The following is a 20,962-nucleotide window of genomic DNA, read 5'->3' on the forward strand; positions in this document are numbered from 1 at the left end:
CTGTAAAAAATGTGTTTTACAGTTACAAAGAAAGAAAAGGAGATATATTTTATTTACAAAACAATTCTGTACATCTGCATTAAGAGGAAGAACAACTCTCTCAAGGGAGATCCATTGCCAGTCATCCTGAAGTACTAGTTAGATATCCTATTTGCCTCTCTTGACTTAAGCTGATTTAGGTGCAGTGAATTTTCAAATGCAGTTTAAAATATGTCTATTATTTTTATACATAACAATAGAAGGGGGCAGAGGAGCCATATCAGCTCAGATTGTTTAGATCTCTGTGTTTTCTCTCTCACTGTCAGTATTGTAATGCTGATCACAACCTATCAGCAAACACCTATAACGTGTATCTACTTCTAATCCGAGGTGGCACAACAGAAAATCTAACACTTCCCCAACTTCAGCCTCTTAAATAAAGCTGAGGTGGCTTTTTATCCTGTGAAGACAAGTTAAAATATAACTGTGAACTAAAAGAAGACTAGGAAATAAATTTAACCACTGCTTCTGCACTGAAAGAGTATTGTAATCTATATGTAAATCATAGTACTGCATTTTTATTATTTATTTTTCTTCAAGTGTTGTTCTTTTCCATTTATCAGAATACAAAATATATAGAACAATCTTTTAATAATTCTTAGGAAATTTCCTTACAAATCTGGTTGTTTTAAAACACCACAGGGTTTTGCATTCCTGTAATTCCTAACAAAACTTCCTATCATTTAATTTAATAATTTAATTCTTATAATTATCAATTATAATTGCTCACCCAAACCTTATTTCCTGTAGGATTTATTTAGGGACTTCTATAATAAATAAAACTTTGATGTGGTTTATGAAAAATTTCACTTGCAAATCAGTAAATTGACCTGTGAATTATTTTCAAATTGCAATAAGGGAAATTGTACAGCCTTATTGAAAGATACTGAATTGTCTGCAGTTCCAAATTCTATTTTAATTCTATTAATTACAAAGTTTGCATTTTTAGACAGGAGTCTTCATCAGAATTCAATCATAGCAAATACACCAGCAATAGAGGTAAGGCAACAAAGTAAATGTGAAGTATTATGATGCCTGTTCCCTATCTGTAAGGTGAGTTACACACCTAATTCCTATTTTCCAGAAATCCTCACGTCTCTAGGAATAACAAAGACTTTACATTTAATGATATGCTAAAATAAAACAAATAAGTGCTTCTAGCTATCTGTAATGAGTAAATAATAGTACAGGAGTTTAAGATGCAGAACATGACTTCACATAATTCCTTGGTTTTAGTGACCCAAGAAAATAAATTCCAAGCAAACTTAAATTTAAAAGCTTATGTCCTTATATGGACTAAATGTAACAAATCAGAGAACAATAAAAAAGTGCAATTAATGCATATCAACCAAAATATAATTTCAATATATATAAAGCAATATTAAAATAGATTAAAATAATAAATCTTATTTAGAAATTCATTTAAACTATAGTGAGATCAGTAACCAAGCCATAAAAAGAAAAAAACCCCAAAACCCCAAAACAAGAAAAACAAAACCAAAAAAACCAAACAAAACAAAACAAAACACCCAACACAGACAATTAATTCTGAAATTGACTGAGTTTTGTTTTAGAGACTGAAAGGAAAATACCCTTTTAGCAATTACTGCTATCCAGCAGAGATATTTACATAATGACAGGATTAAGCAAAACCCAGCTTGAATCTACTTATAATTAATAATAAAATAGATTCAGGATTTTTTTTTTATTTTTAAAAGCTATATAAGAGTAAACCATTTCCTGCTATCTGTGTATCACTAATCCGTAACCAAAGGAAGGTGGTAAGAAGTTATACCAGCTATTTTCAACATTTCACCAAAACTTCAAATATGCCATGTCACTATACCAATTTTCTTTATGTTAGAACTTCTCCCAACACACTTTATGGCCAATTTTGTTAGATGTCCTACCGTATTAAATCTTTCACATTAGTCCACTGACATCTCTCATTAGTTTATATTCATTCTATTTCATGGGCTAATCAGCTGTCACATTGTATACTATTTTTAAACCTATATAATTTCTATGAAGGAACAGAATTTAAAGTATCTAACACTTCTGAAACTGATTCATTTGAGTAGGAGAACTTCATTTGGTTGAGGAAGGATTGTGATTCATCTGAACACTAAATTAAATTATTTTTTTCTTTTGGTTACTGTCTTTTAGACATTCAAAGTATCCCTCTTCCTAAGACACTGCGGTCTCCCTTAGGACAATAAATGAATGCATGTTTTGTAGTAACTCTCAATTTAGGTCACATTTTAATTTCTCTGCTTCATTTGAGTTAATGAGGAAAAAATTGGAAATTTATAGAATAATTTAAAATATGCCATTTACCTTGCTAATAAAGTGGTAACAGACCCTTCTGAGATTTTCAGAACCAACGTTTTCTTTTTAACATTGTTAAACTAGGTGGGAGCTAAATACTTTAAATCAGTTAGTAATTCATAATTCTTTCAGAAGACAATATTATATGTGAATTAAGGCAGCTCACTTAGCTTATTTTTAATATATTAATATACTTTCTTATAGGCCTTGCCAGCACATCTAGATTTAAGTCACTTGGTTGCTAAAGTCCAAGAATAATCATTATAAAAATATTATTCAGTTGGATATATCTTTCTTAAAGTAATTCTGTAACATTACTTCAAAGATAATTGATCCATGATTGGATAATGCTTGATATGCAAGTAACAAACTATTTAGAAAACAGAGGTCCATCATTATTAGGTATTTAACAGACCAGTCTTTTAAATTATTAATTCATAAAGAAAAAAAAAGGCACATAAAATTGTATTAATGTCCTTCATACCACAATAATATGCTAAAATGTTGAAGAGAAGGATGCTAATAGTGAACACTCTACCTAAATATTTGAACTAATAGATGTTATATTTAATTTCTGAAGGAAGTGTTGTTTGCATTTACAATTAGAGGGCAAATAAAACTTGCCAATCTCTTAACTGGCTCTACTATCAATAAATTTTAAATGGAAATCAATGCCCCTTTTCTGCCAAATTATTTAACAATATAAAATTTTAGCAAGGGAGTATCATAAGTGAATTTATAAAATTTGTGCATTTTAATCAAGCTATTTTTGAGGTTTTCCATTGAAACATAAAAGGCATATGGATATGAAGATCTGTTCCTTTATAAAGAGAAGAAATAACATAAAATCAGCAGCTCAGAACTGAGGCTGTCAACGCCCTGTCAAATGTATATCACATGCGAAAAGAAACACTAATATAAAGAAAGAAAAGGGTCCATATGTTGGGGGGGTGAAGGGGTGGGGGGTTTGCCCCCAACATTTATTACCTTTTTCTCAGTTATATTCAGGATGATATTGTTAAAAGTATTATTATTATTATAAAAATGAAGATTTTTAAGCAACAAATTAGCAAAAAGGTCTGAATATCACATCCCTACAAAGCCTTTGCCCAAACCCCTCAAAAACTGAATCATGTGCAAACACTTAAAATCGGGCCCACAGTGGAGACAATGAACAAATGCAGTAAAATTGAATCCTCTTTATTTGGCAGGAGCACAAACAGTGCTGAGCCAAGCACAGCCAAAGAGAACCCTGAGTGCCAGTTCTGTTTGCTGACACGCTGTTACCTGCCTGTTGCTGAAGTGAGTGCTTTCATAAAAGGAAAAAAAAAGACTGCTTTATAATAAAATTAAAAATAATCCTTAAATCAATTTTTTCCATAGACATGCAATACCACCTACCACTTGGTATCTTTTCTCTGCTACATAAAGTCAAACACGTAGTCTGCTACAAAAGAGAAAAAATATCCTTTTCATAGTCAGTATTCCTCTCTCTTTTGTTTTAGGTTTATTAAATGAAATCTGTCTGCAGAATATTTGGACGTGGTTTGTTCTTTTTTTTTGTTTTGTTTTTAATTTAAACATTACCAAAAAATGCATTAATTGGTTCCATGCAAAGGTATATTTTTATTTATGCTGAAATCTACTGAAAATAAAGAAAACAATTATATTAGCCATGTACAAGTTTCAATTATAATAAAGGTCCTTTCTCCCTGTAAATTAAAACATATGTTAAAATAGTCTTGATATAAAAGAATATTTTCTACACTCAACAGACTTCAACAGAAATAAAACATTCATTACTATCAATGGACTATTCAGGGAAGCAGAACAATGATAACTCTGTTCTTTCTGTGTATATCTCAAGGACTTGCTTACAGCTAGCAGAGACTAGAGAGTTTATGAACAAAATTGGTGGATGGAGATAAAAGCAGGGAAAAAAACGTAGAAATATTTTCATACTTTGGAAAAAAACATATTATTTATCTTTGCCTCTCACATAGGTAGTTTAAAAATATTGAATTATGGAAATATAGTGCACAAACTCAATTATCAGTACAATTTCAAATAAAGCAAGTGTTACAGAGTTTCTGAGATTAATATTAAATCGATTGACATGTAGTAATTGTACAGACACTGAATTGTTCCTATGTCTTCATATAATTTTCATAAATTATAGAACAATATATGGTACTTTTAAGAGCAGGTTATATCCCTACACACACACACACAAAGTAGAGCTATTTATATATTTCTTACAGTTTCTAATAAAACCCAAAAAGAACTATTACCATTAATACCTACATTACCATTAATGTAGGTAGCCAGAGCAGCTACACTGAAAGGAGAACAAGAGAATTACATACTAAATGAAGCAAATGAAAAACAAATTATATGCCCTGAAACCTCTGTTTTATACCAGTTCAGAACTGATAAAAAGGAATTCTTCCTTCTCTGCCCCTGAAGTAATAGTAAGGGTGGTGTTTTACTTGAGTTAAATATGCTGCTTCACTCTAAAGCTGCATTCCCAGCTAAGCTGTTGCATTGTTTCACAGTGCTTTTCAGATATAAACATCATCCATGGGCAGTTAATTTACATAGCAAGCAGCACACCTCATGTCTTCATTAAAAAACTTGTCAAAATTTTATTAGAATACTCAGTCTATTCAGAATTTGAATGGAATTTTAGCTGCATATCTCTAGTGATCTAAAAATCCTAGCTGCAAGAAAAAGTAACACAAAGTACATTACTAACTTCCTTGCCAGCATTTTCATCTCTAATTTCTGATGAAAAAGATAGATTATCCAAGCAAAGGTTGTCACTAAAAGCCCGAGTTTTAACCATGAAATATTATTGAGTTTCTTTGTTTTTGCTTGGGGAAAAGAAGACCTCTAGAAGCTGGTGTTTTAAGTATCTTGATTTTAAAATGGTGACTACTATAGCCTCCCTCTTTCACAGCTGACAGGGAATTCTGTATTCACTATATGTCACTTGGCTGTTTTGAACACAATGATTCATTTAAAACTAAGATTTAACCCTAATGTTCTATTCTTGTAGCCAAACAGTTATTCTCCACAATCAGCAAAACAAACCAATATTTCCTTTTTCAGAGTAGAATAGGATCATAGGAAGGGATCAACAGACAGCTGCTGATTCTGGGAGAAAAGATTTGGAATTTGTGACTGGTAATGTGTTTTCTGAAGAATTTTTCTTTATCAAATGAGCACATGAAAAAAGAGTGGATAGAATAAAGACAGTTTGTGCTAATTTCATCTAAGAAAGGAGGCAGGAAAAGACATAATGAGTTCTGCAGATATTTCTTCCCACAATTGTGAAGGCTGAAAGCCTCTGTCTTGCTGTGATGTCAGATAGACTAAAAAAATTGATAGTCATAATCAAGAACACCTCTTAGAGTTTGTTTTGGATTTTTTTAATAGGGAGGAACTTCAGCTCATTATAATTCAAGGCTGCTGACTTGAAAAACAAACACTCTAATTACACAATATTAGTTTCATTTAAAAAATACACCTGCAATATACAGCAAATATATCTGCCACTGATATTTACAGCTGAGTGCTGGCCTTTGTCTATTTGTAATTAATTTTGCATTGCTTTTAATTTCACATTAATTGAGTAGCAGTATTAAAGCAGAATTATTTTCTCTAAGTCTCTGAGTTAAGATTGTCTAGTTAAACTTAAACATCTGAAGCGCATATGGTTTAAGTGGCCCTAAAATGTCATAAATTATTAGATCAGAAAAAGAAGAAAAAAGTTGAATTGTTTTATTTTTATATTCATTTACATTTACCTAATTGTACATAACTGTATCTCCATTCCCACAGTGGTGGGATTTTAAATTAAGATAATAGAGTTGAATGGTTTCAATCTAAAAAATCTTGAGAAAAATCCATCCATATGCTTTTATTGGGTACCAGTTACTTGAATAACTGGTTTGGTTGGTTCCTTGGTTGGTTTGAGGTTTTTTCCCATACTACTTATATTTTAATAAATACTAAATGCCTTTCAAATTAATTTTTTCAAAATCAATTAATGCAACACTTAAAGGGCATCCACTTGGTTCTCAAACAAGCAACAATTCTAATATAAAATAAACACACCTGTGCATTCTGGGTATCTAGTACCTTTTGGTTCATTTTTCTTTGCTTCTGTTTTTTAAGAAGAGCATAGTATTTTTTTATTTCCTTTCTCTTTTTGATGCCAATTTCATTTTACATTATTGGTTTAGGTCTCCTTGTACTTTAGGTATAATTAGACCATTTTGGAAATGCTTGTATCTGACAACTAAGGACAGAAATCCCACCCTAATGCACAGATGGTTGCACTTAGATTAGATAAACCCCAGTATGAATCAGAACTGTTTCTTAAGAATACATATTTTCATAATCCTTCTCATTTAATAAGTACAGAGTACTTATTACGTAAGTAATAAGAATATGGCAGAAAAACTTTTTAAAATCAAACATGATTGGCATGGTACCTCTTGTGCCTTTGATTTCACAAAGGCAAATTTGATTAAATTACATATTCTGAACAATTGGACAATTATTTAATCACAGATATCTTATTGCATTGGTGTGCTATTGCAGATAGTATATGAGAAAAGACACCCTGATCAACATCAGTTTTAACTGTGTAGATGGCTAAGTACTACATGTATCTGGAACTATAATTTTTAGAGTTAAATAATAATATCTATGAACAAATCAAAGATGGGGGAAATCACAGTATAAAATTCTGGTAGGCAGTAGTATCCTTTTTTCCCTTTTGTTGTTTCTTTTTTCCACGCACACCAGACTAAAATAATTTAGTATAAAACTTATGTAAAAAAGGCAGTATTTAGATTGTGTTAAATTAAACTTATGGGTGTTATTATTTTTTATTCTGTTAGATGTAATTGATGAACATTTAACACTAAAATTACAATACAAATTACCATTAAGACAACATTTGTTTTATTATTTCAATCTCATTTTTAATTATCTCTGGTCAGAAAAATATGTGTTAAGAAACAGACAATAGGGACACCTGAGGGTACCTAATTTTTAGCTTCTTAAAAATGGAACCAGTTTAGATGTTTTGTATAAGATGCTTTATATCCACTTACGTGATACTATACTATTAAAGATAAACCTCAGTGATGGGAGGTACTAGAAGTTCAGAAATAACAAATAAGTTACATGATTACCTACCTTAAGAACATCTCCTTGGGCTAAGTGAAATGTTCTGGCAGAAATATTGATTCCTTTTCCTGCTTGTACCTGAATGCTATAAATACATTCATGGTTGTTTTCATAGTTAAGAGGATAATTGGGGGACAGTAAGATTCCTTCATTATTTGTTGTGGAGGCTCCACATTCAGCTGCAATTAAAAAAAAAAAATTAAGGCACGTTTTAATAGAACACATAAATATTTTAGTAATGGTGATAATGATAATGTTAATGTAACCAAGCTTAACATTAATAATGTTTATTAATATCTAAAATCCAGTTTGAAGTACATGATCATGAAAGTGATTGGAGGCTACAAGAATATTTCTAAATTGCAATACTTTAATAAAAGTATGTAAAAAAAACCTGAGAGTTAAAATCATATAAATTACTCATTTCATAATCATATTGCTTTATAAGATCTTCCTTGAATTTTGTTTCATTTGTTTCAATTTCTCCAACACTGAAATTCATAAAGATGTGCAAATTAAATGAAAGTATAAGAATTCTAAAAATTTATATTTATTATAATAAATATATTTATTTATATATTATTTACATGCACATGAATAGATATGTATCTGTGTAGATACATAAACTTTCACATAGATTAATGAAAAAAAGATTTGTTTTCCTCTGGTATTTTTTAACAAATATAACCAACATAGACAATGGTGTAAATTACAGTAGTAAAATATTATGTTATAGCTATCAGATAAATATAGAAAAAAAATATATCAATAACAAGAAAAAGAGGATAAACATAACGACCAGGGGGAAAAAGAAATAATTTAATTATTTTCAAGAAACACAGTTATTATTTCAAGAAGAAAACCTTATAATCAAATATTTTGGCAATTCATTTAATCACCAAAAAAATCCTAGAAACATAAACACTTGTGGCAATGCTTCATTAGGCATTATAAACTAACTTTCATTTCCCATCATATATTGGACTGTATACATAAATTTAATGAAGTAATTTTTAGCATTTAGTCACCACGTATTTTAAATAGACACTGAAAAACGATTACAATTCATTGATTCCCTTTTTATTTAATCTTGATATGTGGCCAGTATAGTGCAAGTACAGGAGTATTTCCTTTTTAACAGATTTAGATTAGTTTTGAATTTAACTGCAACACTAAATTTTCTGGGTTCATGTTTGTTTTCAGGATTAGTTCAATATTCTTGCCACTTATTTTACACTCATGAGAATGCATCTCATTTATTTTAACCTGGGAATTTAACTGATTTATAATTTCACAGAATAAGTAATGCTGTTGTGCAAAACTACGTGGTAATATTAATGGTTTGAAAAGATGTTTAGGCAAACTATGGTGTCTATGGTGTTTAAGCAACATTCAGGATATTAAAATATATATTTTGTACATGAAATTAAAAGACAGCAATGACAACAAAAACTCAGCTTGATAAACTATCTTTTCTATATGCATTTAAAGCAGACATTGCACAAAAAGCCAAATCAGGCACAGATAAAAGAACAAATGCTTGATAACTTCATCTAATTCAGTGATATAGAACAAGTACCCAAATAATTCAGGTGACATTATTTTGTCCTGGAACAGCTGGATACACACAATCTAGGCAGAAGTGGAAAACCTTCTATTCCCCATGATCACAGCTATCCTTTTATTGCACTCTAAAATAAATGGGTATTTGCTATTTCAAAGATGCACAGGTCACTTTGAATTACAACAGAAAGGAGTAAAAATGATTGTAATTTCAGGATTGTGAGATCTCTTTTCCCAATCCAGAGGGATATAAAAGCCAAAAGGCACAAGGTAATTATGGTATTAAGCTGATCCAACAACTCTGGGCTATGTAAGAAATGCAATTCAAAGCAATTTTTTAAAAATCTGAACACAGCAGTAAGCTAACTGTTAAGACAATTTTAACTAGTGTTTTACAATCATGCTAAGTTTTCTGTTAAGAAGAAGCGTGCAATCTTGTCCTTGTGTTTCATGTCATCTTATTTATCAATATGATTTTCTGAATTTAAAGAAAGAATATTGTGTTTCAAGTTGTGGATGTCCCATCCCTGGAACTGTCCAAAGTCAGGCTGAATGGGGCTTGAGCAACATGATTGATTAAAAAATGTTCCTGCCTATGGCAAATGGATGTACCACATGATCTTCAAAGGTTCCTTCCAACCCAAACCATTCTGTAATTATTTGTGTCTTGTGTTAGCAGACAAGAAAGGTAGTTTAGTAAAAGCAGTGCCAAAAACCACAGTATAATATGATTTCTGCCATAGCATCATCACAGTTCCATGCAGGCACACAGTCCTCCAGTTGCTTCTTTTGTACACTTCTCAGCAAAATTCTGATAAAATCAACAGCTCGTTCCTGGCTTCTCTCTTTGCCTCCTGTCAGTGCAACTTATGGCTTAGAAAACCACAACAGAACAACTAACCACAAAGCATCAAACACATGCTCAGACAAAAACAACACAGGATTATATTTTCGAGCAAGTGCTAAATAAAACTGGGAAGGTCCACAATTAATATTGCAAGGTGTTTCAAACTACAGCATGGATAGTTCTAGCTGAGAAATTCCACTGCTATCTATAAACATAATCAGGAGGTTTTATTACTTAAAATCACAAGGAGCTTCATGGAACTTACAGTTTCTTTCTATTCTCTGTTGTTAATACTAGAGCAAAGATAAAAAGAGATCATAATAATTCTATTTGCATATAAGTGCTGAGTAAAACAGTGTCCAGAAAAAGTAATGTAAATGGAGTTCTTAAGTTTAAAATAAATAAAAATATTAAACACATGCAATTTTTTCAAAGTGTTTGGAAAATAATTTTCACAGGCATTACAGTGAGTGAAAGATGAAAAGAAATTTAAGAGAGAAACTAGCATGAAATTAAGGGAATATGTGCAAACAGGGAAACATAGAAAAGAGGTGACAAAACAATGCTTTAGAAGTAAAGGAAAAATTACAGGGGATCAGAGAGTCGGTATCCATTCTTTAAATCATATGTAGAGGTGTTATCAGAATTTACAAATATTTTGTTACTGTATTAATGTTTCATTTTAATAATATTCCCTGTTCAACAAAGATAAAAATCAGGCTACTTTATTAATAAAGTTTTGGATTTAAAAAAATTCTACTTGTTTCAGCTGAAACTTAGAACATGCCCTACACACTTTTCTTGTATGAAAAAAAATAGGAAAAATATTCCATATCCACTTATATTTTCATACTTTAATTCAGCCTAATATAATGTAGAAGGATGTAACAGTAAGTAAATTACTGAAGTAAATTACTGTTTCCAGACTGTAATTCTTTTGGTTATGAATATGTGTTCATTGCACCTTTCCATAATAAAAGAGATGAATTTAACTGCTGTTTGTTAATGCATTTAAATTTTGTAAGCAAATGAAATGTCATTGTGAGTGTAACCAAGAAATGAAATGCATCTATTTGGGTAACTTAACCATTTGAATTAAATTCTTCACTTAATTGAAAGGCTTGAAAAAAAAAAAAAGGAGACTACTGCAACATTTCTCACAATTTAGCTGATTAAATTCTTGCCATATATAACTATGAATCAAAAACCCACTATGTGCTCCTACAGATCAAAATTCAAAGAGAGGGAAATTGTTTTCCTCAATACAATCCTTTAGAATCAAAAGATAAGAGCTATAACTAGGAGTCCAGTGTTTTGAAAAGATGGTATCTCTTGGTCAGGAGACTGTGTATTGCAACAGCTTGACTGGGCAAGTATGCAGAAGCATTCAAAAAATGATTTTGTCTCTATACAACTTTTCATTAGATTGTAAATAAACAGTTACTTCAGAAACTGTATCTAAATTCAGTGCTCAACAAAGGGTTTCTTATAAAGCCATTTGTCTCCAGATGTTCTACCTCTTCAACTGAAGGCTGTCAGAAACCAGAAAATAGTTTCTTGTCAAAACAGCAGCAAAACAGACAATAGCACAAAAGTTCTGAAAGGATTAAGTTGTTGCTAAAGCTTTTTTCCTGTGAATAGCATGAGTCATTAGGTTATCACAAGTTTCCAGGCAGTTTTCATATTCTGACAGGTTAAATACAGGGAACCCTATGCTGATAAAAAAAATGAAAAGAACATTGTCTTCTTCAATCAGTAACAATAGTGGGGTTTCCTTTTATTTTACCTTGTTCCAAACTACAAGACTTCCTTTCATACAGACAAAAATGATTAACAGAAATTTCTTATTACGTATCTGCAATCTACTTCTTATTTGATCTGAACATCAAAAGGTTCATGTGGTTGTTTGTGTATTAAATTTATTTTCATTATACTTTTGCTGGTTTATGACTACATTATTTATTTTATAATGAAAAATATTATTTCTATATCTGGAAAGATCCTGCATTTATGACCCAAAAATAATTTTACAAAAAGATATTTCTACATCAATGGCCAAATGGCCAATGGCCAAATACAAAAGAAATCTTTCTTAGAAAGAATTATTTACATTATTAATGTTATTTTTCATAACTGATCACTCCGGCTGACAAGAATGGGTAGGAGTCCCATATACATTAAATAATATTCTCCTGCATTGCAATCAATCAAAGGAGGACAAAGAAATAGCATGACAAATGAGCTTTTGAATTAATGTTAACAAGGCAAATTGTATTTAAAAACCCACACTCTATATTAAAAGCATTTAAATTACCATTGTTCCTGATTTTCTTTTAAAGTATTTAATATTCAGACAAAAAACCCCAACACTAACAAAATTATCGCAAAAACATGAACAACCAAAGAAAGCCCTCCACAAAATAACTCCGGAAGTGCTAGAACTGTTGGAACTTAGCAAAAACATCCACATCAGAAACAGGAACAGTTAAAACAGTTAAAACTTGATGAAAAATCTAAAAGTATATAAATATTTAAAAATGTCTTATCACATCATAATGCTATTATACTAACATATTGTGAGACCTCAATGACTGTCTTTTGCTTTTTACAGGAATCCTATCCCTGAAGAAAATAATAGACATATAACATTTTCACATCTGACAGAAGAAATATTTAAGGGAATAGAATTACTTCTAATGAACAGAAGAAAGTTTAGGATTAATTTGTTCTAAGATGAAACAATGACATTTACAAGTGGCTATCACAATTCTTAAACATAGAATTCATGCTGCCCAAACATTCCACATATTAAAAGAAATTTCAAAACTAGCAAAAGGACATTTTTTGGAAGCAAAAATATAAACTATATTAAAAGCAATCTTTATCTTTAATGTTTTGTATGCATAGAAATGGATAGATCTATGTAGATGGAGTAAGATTAATGGGATATAGAATAAGATGCACAGAGGGTAACTAATGGTTCTGCTAATAAGGGAACTTACTACAGATGTATCTGTGGTAGCACCTTCCTTTCCTTGGTTCCATATTTATGCATATCCAGTCAATGCTGAAATTATTTTTTCTTTCATACAATATAACCTTTCAGACATTTCTGACATGTCTATTCTTGGTGATCTTTGAAAAGCACCTTAACTAAAGCTTGGCAAAGAAGCTGCATCAGTGAACACCTTGGCAAAAAATCTCTGATGGAAAAAAATAATGTACAATATTATCTGAAAAGTATGCAACATGACAGAAGTTAATGAGTTTGTCTATAAATATTTTATGGTTTTTTTGTCTGCTTTTTATAATTTCAAGGGGCATAGGTCCTTAGAAATCTGTAAGTCCGGAATCAGAGACTGTTTAGGACCTACTGAGAAGAATGAACTGAAAAAGTGAAAGTAGCAGAGGAGAAAAAAATTTTATAGTCATTGTCTTCCAGTAAAAGTTTAGCAGTCTGGAAAAAAACTGTTTGGTCCTAAGAAAGCCAAAGGAAAAGACTTGACAATGTTGGGAAGCTAAGACACAGATTGTTTCACACAGACATAGAAACAATTAGGGTCTGTAAATTCAAACATGACAGTTATAATGAAAGGTAATAAAATTTGGCTATTGAATAGCCTTATTAGGAATGAAAAGACAAACTGGAAAAGGGCAGGTGAAAGAAAAAAAAGACATAATAAATCCTTGTATAATAGAAACAATTTTCCACATTTCACTGAAAATAAAAGCAATTCTAAGAAAGAAATATGTGTGCTGAATATGAACACTGCATTTGGTTATTACTTGAGTATAGCATAAAAATAAATAATGAAACTAAGGAATGACAATGGTCTAAAAGATCTTTAATTATCTTCATTCTATTATTGATTATAAGAAAAGTTTAATTTTATCTATGCCATTATTTTTATGTTTAAAGCAATAATAATTGCTCTTGTTTTTTTCCTATCTGTAACACAGTTACAGGAAAATTCTTGTAAACTCTCTATGGCATTGAAAATTATAAAGAGAACTAGGCAAAGATGTCTGACCTCCAAATGCATCAGAACATTTCAGAGGCACTACATCCCATGAAAGTAGCTCCATATTCACAAATTAAAGACAATTTCTCTCCTCTGTATTACTAGCTGGAGACAAACCCCTAGAATATTGAAGAAAATGTTGATTGCTTAGGACAACTCAGAGCTTAGATTTTGCTTTTTATAAAGTCAAAAGTGAACATACATTCGTACTTACTGTAGGAGTTTTTTTTAAAAGAATGTATTATTTAGAGTCAAAAAGAGATTTTTTTCACTGTTGATGGAAAAGTTCAAAACAAGCAATTTAAAGATTATGGCCTTTTTCTTCTGTCATCATTAGATACACCCTTCTGTCATCATTAGATACACTCATTTATTAACAGCTTGTTCAGTTGGCTGTGTGGCAGTTACTTTGCAGTAACTCATACTGTGTTTTAGTTTTGTTAGCCAACACAGAGTAGATAACACACCAATGTTTTGGCTACCATGCTGCTTCAGCTCCTAGCTATGCTCGCCCCATGAGTGACTACAGACATTTATCCCAAGAAGTGCTACATCATATTGTGAACAGAAAAATGGGAAATCTTTATGATTTTTTAGAAAAATATTATTATAAAAATTGTTTCAGCACAACATCAAGCCCTACTGAATAAAGACACCATCATTTGAGAAATTCAGCCTTAAAAATTCAATAAAAATGTATTTGTTTGCTATTTGAACATTAGTTTCTTATTTAATAATTCCTAATTTCAAAATTTCATTTCTTAAGTCTTTTTTTTTAAATACTATTTTTACAGATTGAATAATAACATGAATTAATAAATTACAAATATTTATCCATCTTCTAAATAAGAAAAGGAGACAGCTGCTAATTTTTTGGCAAATTATTTGGTTTAGAATTTATTATGACTGACTACTCTGTTTCAAAACCCAACACATTAGCCTTTGTTGTATCCAGACAGGGATGCCTGGCCTTCCACCAAACTTCTTCTACTTTATTTGTCTTCCTTGCATTTTATTCTTGTGTTGACAATTTGAACATAAATATTATGAGCAGTGGTTACTTCCCAACTGATATTGCTTGTATGTGAAAGTGCATGTTGCATCAGAAACATTCTGTCATTAGTCATATTGACAAAAAATTCCAAACATGAGCAACAGTACTAACACATAAATTCTGAGTCCAATATAAGTGGTTGACAGGAATTTCTACTCTTGTCTTATGACACATAAATTAAGCACAAGACTGACAAAGACTAGATGCTTAAGGAGTGAAAATGGCTAATAAAGGTGTTCTAGTTGAGCCTATCTTTCATTTTCAAAAGTAAGGAGAAAACATGTTGACTAGAATATAATTTATTCCTTCTATTACAGCTTTTCTCTTTTCCCCCAACAAACAAACATAAACATAATTTTTCTGTCATGAAAGCTATATAGGATTTTTTTTACATTTATGCTGCTGTGAAAGATTTTTTTTTGTTGATAATTAACTAATTCTTTTTTATTAACCATTCCTGAAATTTATTACTGAAATTTAACCTATCTTCTTGACTGTGCATGCATTCATTGTTATTCTTAAAAATTCATCAACCTCAACACGAAAAGAACTTCTATTCATCCATTGATCTGACTCAGCTTCTAAACTATCTCTTCTATATTTATAGCTTATTGCTAATGCATAAGCTAAATTCATAATTTTCCTTATGCTGAGGTAAACATAGGAGTGGTTTGAACCTAAAAATGTTGATACAGGTTCAACAAATCTGTACCTGTTGAACCTGTATCAACAACAAACAAAATCAAAATGTTAATTTGTTAACAACAAATAAGAGAAAACACATAATCAATCCATAGTTACTATGCAATCATCATCTGAAAGACATTTCTGTTCTACTAACATAAAATTTAGTATGAAAAAATACTGTAAATGTGCACTGAGGCAGACGTTTTCATGTATAAACCTTTCCATCCTCTTTAATAAATTTCAGCAATATATACCTTAAGTAAAAATGCAGACACTTTAGCAACTATCCTACTTTTTAGAGACCTTATAATTTAATCAAAAAGTGAAACCTTATTGTTTTAACAGTTCTCAACTGGACTGATAACCAAATAATTTAGGAAGCATTCAGCTCAATCAACATTCTTTAGCCATTTAAAGCTAAATTTCTAGTCAAATCTACATATATAGGCTACCTCTACAGTGAATGAAGAGTGTTAGGTAGGAATCATCAGAAAGTGTTTCTTCTGAATTACCTTAGCTATAATTTAAAAACAAGAATAGATGTTCTAAGGATATTCTGAGGATATGGTTCTTACACAGGATGTCCAGGTTGACTGTAAACCTATAAGTGGACCTAGTTTTATGAAAGAAATATGGTCTAAGTGATCTAACTACAATTTTATAATGCAGGTATCACTTGGAAGCTTGCATTGACCAAAAAAAAAAATCAATTACCTGACACCTGAACTGATAAATGCTGATTTAAATTATATGCAGTTTTCATAACCTATTAATCCAAATAAGAAGAGTAAGCATTGTGTCCTCAGTTGGAATTGCTTTCAAGTATAGACTATGAAGTTCACTTAAAATACTAACTATATTTTTAAAAGGTTTAAAATATTTACTAAGGAGATATGGAAAATAGGAGAGTACATTAAAAAGAGGTGTATTACCATGCTTTTCCATGCTCCAAATCTGCAAGTCCATGGACAATGACTACACATACAAGCAAATGAAAGCAGCTGACCACGTACCCACACACCTTGGCAGAGGTGCACTCCATACTCGTCGTCCACCACCAAGACAAATAACCTCTGAAGCTCCTTCTAAACGATATCCAGATGAACAGGAGAATGTCAGAATATCTCCAACACCAAAATTAAATCCTATTCTGCTACCAAATTGTGGGATCCCAGGATCTTCACAAGGTTCAAGATTATACTCTGGCAACAGAAACAAGTCGTCTTTTATGAGAACACATTCTCTACCAGTCATATATGTAATCTTGCAGTCTAGTAATTTCTGTATATTTCCACCTAAATATAAATACAGGCATCAGATTTTAAAACAAAATTATTGTGCAAATGTTAAACTGATAATTAGATTATATTGAAAGTAAGGCAAATAAATGCATTCACAATGTTTTAAAGATGCATGACACCACATGATTTATCATTCTTGTAAGTAGTATAAACGACTCCATTAAATAAAATAAAATTTAAAAATGGCACAACAAAAACTAAGTAGTTGACACTTCAGCTCATATAGAATTTCAGTAACTGAAATTAGACTAATTCTGTTTCCTCCCTCACTTGAAAATATGTCTTATAGTTACTGCCATCTTATTTATCATGTAGCACAAATGTATCCTTTACAGAGGCAAGAGGCACTTGATTTGAAATTACTGTTCTTAGGAAAAAAATATCTCATTTTTCAATATATATATTCATCAAAATAAATTCAATTATTTTTTTCTTTATATAGCATACAGAAAAAAAACCCAAACCAGCAACTTTTTCAGGAGCCAGATATTACAGGTATTTCCTTACCAGAGAAAGAAATGTTAAATCCTTCATATGATATTGAAAAATCTGAAATAAACCGCAACTGAGCTCTGAAATTTCCATAGAGACCAGCATTGATTGGTGAAGGAAGCTCTGATCCTGTCAGACGTGCCAATGGCTGTGTGAAACTGCCATTCTCTGTTATTAGTAAGTAGTCATGATGATCCTCCAAATGAAATGTGTAGAAGGTGAATTGCACACCTATTAGAAAAAATAGAATTATGTTTGCATGTCACCCTATTAACATCCATGTAACTAAGCCAAGGTTACAATTCATGCATTGCATTATGAATCATCATTTGGAAAATAAAAATAATCCAATTTTTTCTAAAAATTAGTATCTGTCTTGATTTTGGAATTAAAATATCTTGGCAGTAGGTTTTGTTTTGACACCATATTTAACTTTTGCCTTTAGCTGTAAAATATGGACATCTGATTTATAGAATTTAAGGATAGATGCTTCCATGTTTCTGTAAAATCCAATTACATACTATGTTTATTAAAAACTACAAACAGTTAATGGCATAATAAAAAAGATAAGCCCTATGTCTTACAATCACCAGTATCCTTGAGTAGCACAGTAAAATAAAATATTATAATATATATGATATTAAATTCTAATGACACATAATAACCAGTTCCTCCCAGAAAAGGTGAGGTCTCTTAATAAGACATGACATAGATCAACAGTACAATTTTTTTTGCGAAACATCATACATAAATCACACATCTAGAAAGGAAGATACCTCCTGGAACACAGTAGCAATAAAAAGACTTAAAGATCAAGACAGACAATTAAATCACTTCTGCATTTTTAACTAAGGATTAGAGCATGATCTTTTGGCAGAATGGACAGAAAGCCAAGAAAAATAAACAGAAGAATGCATTATCTAGCTTAAGTGATTACAGATACCTCTAATGTAATACTGTTTTCAGCTTTATCATGTAAGTTATATACCAATTTTTCAGTCTTTTCAAATATATCCATTGATGTGCTTAGGATGATCCATAAATGTGATTGCAAATTAACATAGCAGATGAATAGTAATGACTTTAGGTACTCTCATGGCCAATAGATATTTTTATAGTAAACATAATTTAATCAAAAAGCAAAAAATAGTTCCCCTTCCTGCAGACCAAACACTGCACCACTCACCCTACTCCTGCACCACCAGCTCTGAATTTCCCAAACAGGGTAATAAAATCCAAGCTAGATATACTCTGGCTAAGCTTTCTAAATAAAGAAATATAGTGCCCCTTGAGATGATGTAGGTTACCATTTCTAGACCTCACATGCAGCTTTAGAAGTTGCCAGTATACTTGTCTTTTACTGTTTTCTGTTTGTTTATTTTTATCATATTTCTAAGGTTGCCTGAATAGCATTAAACATTCATATTAATGCAACTCAATCACACCTAAGAAATACAGCTTGTATGGGTATCTGGAATGCAAAGACACTTATGAACCTGGTAAAGGACTTTTCAATGCAGGAAAGCAAAGACAGGAAATGAGAGAAGTAATTAATGGTACACACACACACATAAGCTTTAATGAGCAGGATTAAGTGGAGGTACTTGTTCCTGTCTGATGGTAAATTAAATGTATTACTGTAATCTTAAAGCAGTTACATCTCAGTAATTGATAATAATGGGGGAAAAAAATTTTATCTTGGGTCTCATGAAAATTAGAAATTTACCCAAGTACTTGAGAGAATTTGTGAGATTAAGTAAAACTGAAGATGAGATTTTTTTAAAATCTGGTAGTTGGAAACCATAAAACTTTGGTGAGATGTTTTGGGCCAAAGGAAGATAAGGGAAGGGATCATGCTAGGTAAGAGTGAAAGAAGTGTCAGAAGAGAGAGTTAAGGTTTTCTAATCCCTGCATCTAACCAGTGCAACCTGTCATCTATTATATTAAAACTCTACTCCTGACTAGCGTGCAAATGTCTCTTCTGTCCAGAGAGTGAGCACACGGGTGACCACTAGTGAACATTAGCTTGGACTGTCTGGGGAGCAGGATGAGATCAGAGGACAGCTGGAAAAAGGGCCATTGGTCACAGACCAGGCAGAACCTAGCAGGAGTAGAATCTGGAGTCCAGCTCCTGGGTCAGAATACGGAAGGCTGGGGGGATGAACATGCATGTGCAGGTGTGACTGTCACTTCTAACAGGCTCCTTTTCCCCCCAGCCTGGATGGAAAGATAGGATTTGGTTGCCTGTGGTGTTCATGTCTGTTTCAGTGCTGCTGGTGTTTCTATATTGGCCAATAAGACATTTGCCTCTATCCTTGTTAATCTGTGAGAACAGCTGTACATAGTGCCATCTTTGGGATGCATGCTTAGTCTTGCCATCAGCTGGACATACAGATGGGAGCAGTCAGAGGAAAACCTTGGATCTTGGAGACCTCTATCTTTTACTTCCATTTAAAGAAACTGGAGAACCATTCAGCTTTTTCAAGTAGATACCTCCTTCTCTTCTTAAAACTACACGCACATCACATACTCCCTCTGAACGCAGAAAAATACATTATTACTTAGTAGCACTGATATAGAAATTGCTGGATGAGATTTTATTTTATGCTTCTGGTAAAAATAAATAATCCAAAAAATTTATTCTGGCTTTTAAAAGTTCTAAATTTACTAATTACATGAACAAAGCCATTAATCTATTTTGATCATCCTATTTATTCTCCCAGCTTGTGTGAAAATAAATTGGCAAAAATCACGCATAGAATTCTGGAATTGAGATTGAGTTGCATATCTTTTGAACTAATGTATATAAATTTAGCTTTGGAATTAATAAATTTTTAAATGTCTGTGTTTTTTTTTAAACTTAGTTAATATTAGATGTGTTGATTTCACATGAAAAGAGGTCTTAAAAAAACCCATGTGATATATATACAAAATAAGACTGAATTTCAGCTCATATTTTTTGCATTTACTGCACTCCAAAATAATTTTGGACCTTTATATGCATGCATGCATACTGAAACAACAAAATCAGAAATGCCTAAGAAAATTTTACCGTAGTAACCCAAAATAATGCAATTCCTGTGAATCATAGTTGAGTTTCACTGAATATTGTTCAAATATCACACTCAAGGTTTAACTCAAGGGAATGTTTCAATCAATTTTGCAGATTGCCATGACATTTCTTAGCAAAACCCCAAGGTACATTATAGCAGTAGCTGTACAATTTGGTTTTCTTCAGAAAATATTCTAATCACATTAATAAGTGCTGTGTGACAGATTGTGTCTTCTCCAGGGAAGAATTTTAAAAGATATGTTCAGATAGATTCCTTCTCATTCTACCTCATATGTGCCTTTCTTCATAAGGGGAATATTTAAAATCTGAAATGAAGATAGGAAGACATCCCACTGTAAAATGTTTCTTTTCAGT

At 31.5% G+C, this 20,962-nt stretch overlaps 1 protein-coding gene across 6 annotated transcripts in view; it reads right to left on the reverse strand.

Moving 5' to 3' along the window:
• Positions 1–20,962, reverse strand: part of CSMD3 (CUB and Sushi multiple domains 3) — a 578,243-nt gene that overhangs the window by 200,949 nt on the left and 356,332 nt on the right. For all 6 annotated transcript variants that reach the window (XM_085572460.1, XM_085572459.1, XM_085572458.1 and 3 more), the window contains 3 exons: positions 17,551–17,766; positions 16,756–16,944; positions 7,579–7,748 (listed from right to left, as the gene is read on the reverse strand). In XM_085572460.1, the coding sequence (XP_085428586.1) occupies positions 7,579–7,748; positions 16,756–16,944; positions 17,551–17,766 (575 nt within the window). The remainder of the gene's footprint in view (positions 1–7,578; positions 7,749–16,755; positions 16,945–17,550; positions 17,767–20,962) is intronic.

Source organism: Lonchura striata, chromosome 2 (genome assembly GCF_050655825.1).
Source record: "Lonchura striata isolate lonStrDom1 chromosome 2, ASM5065582v1, whole genome shotgun sequence".
Classification (NCBI taxonomy): domain Eukaryota; kingdom Metazoa; phylum Chordata; class Aves; order Passeriformes; family Estrildidae; genus Lonchura; species Lonchura striata.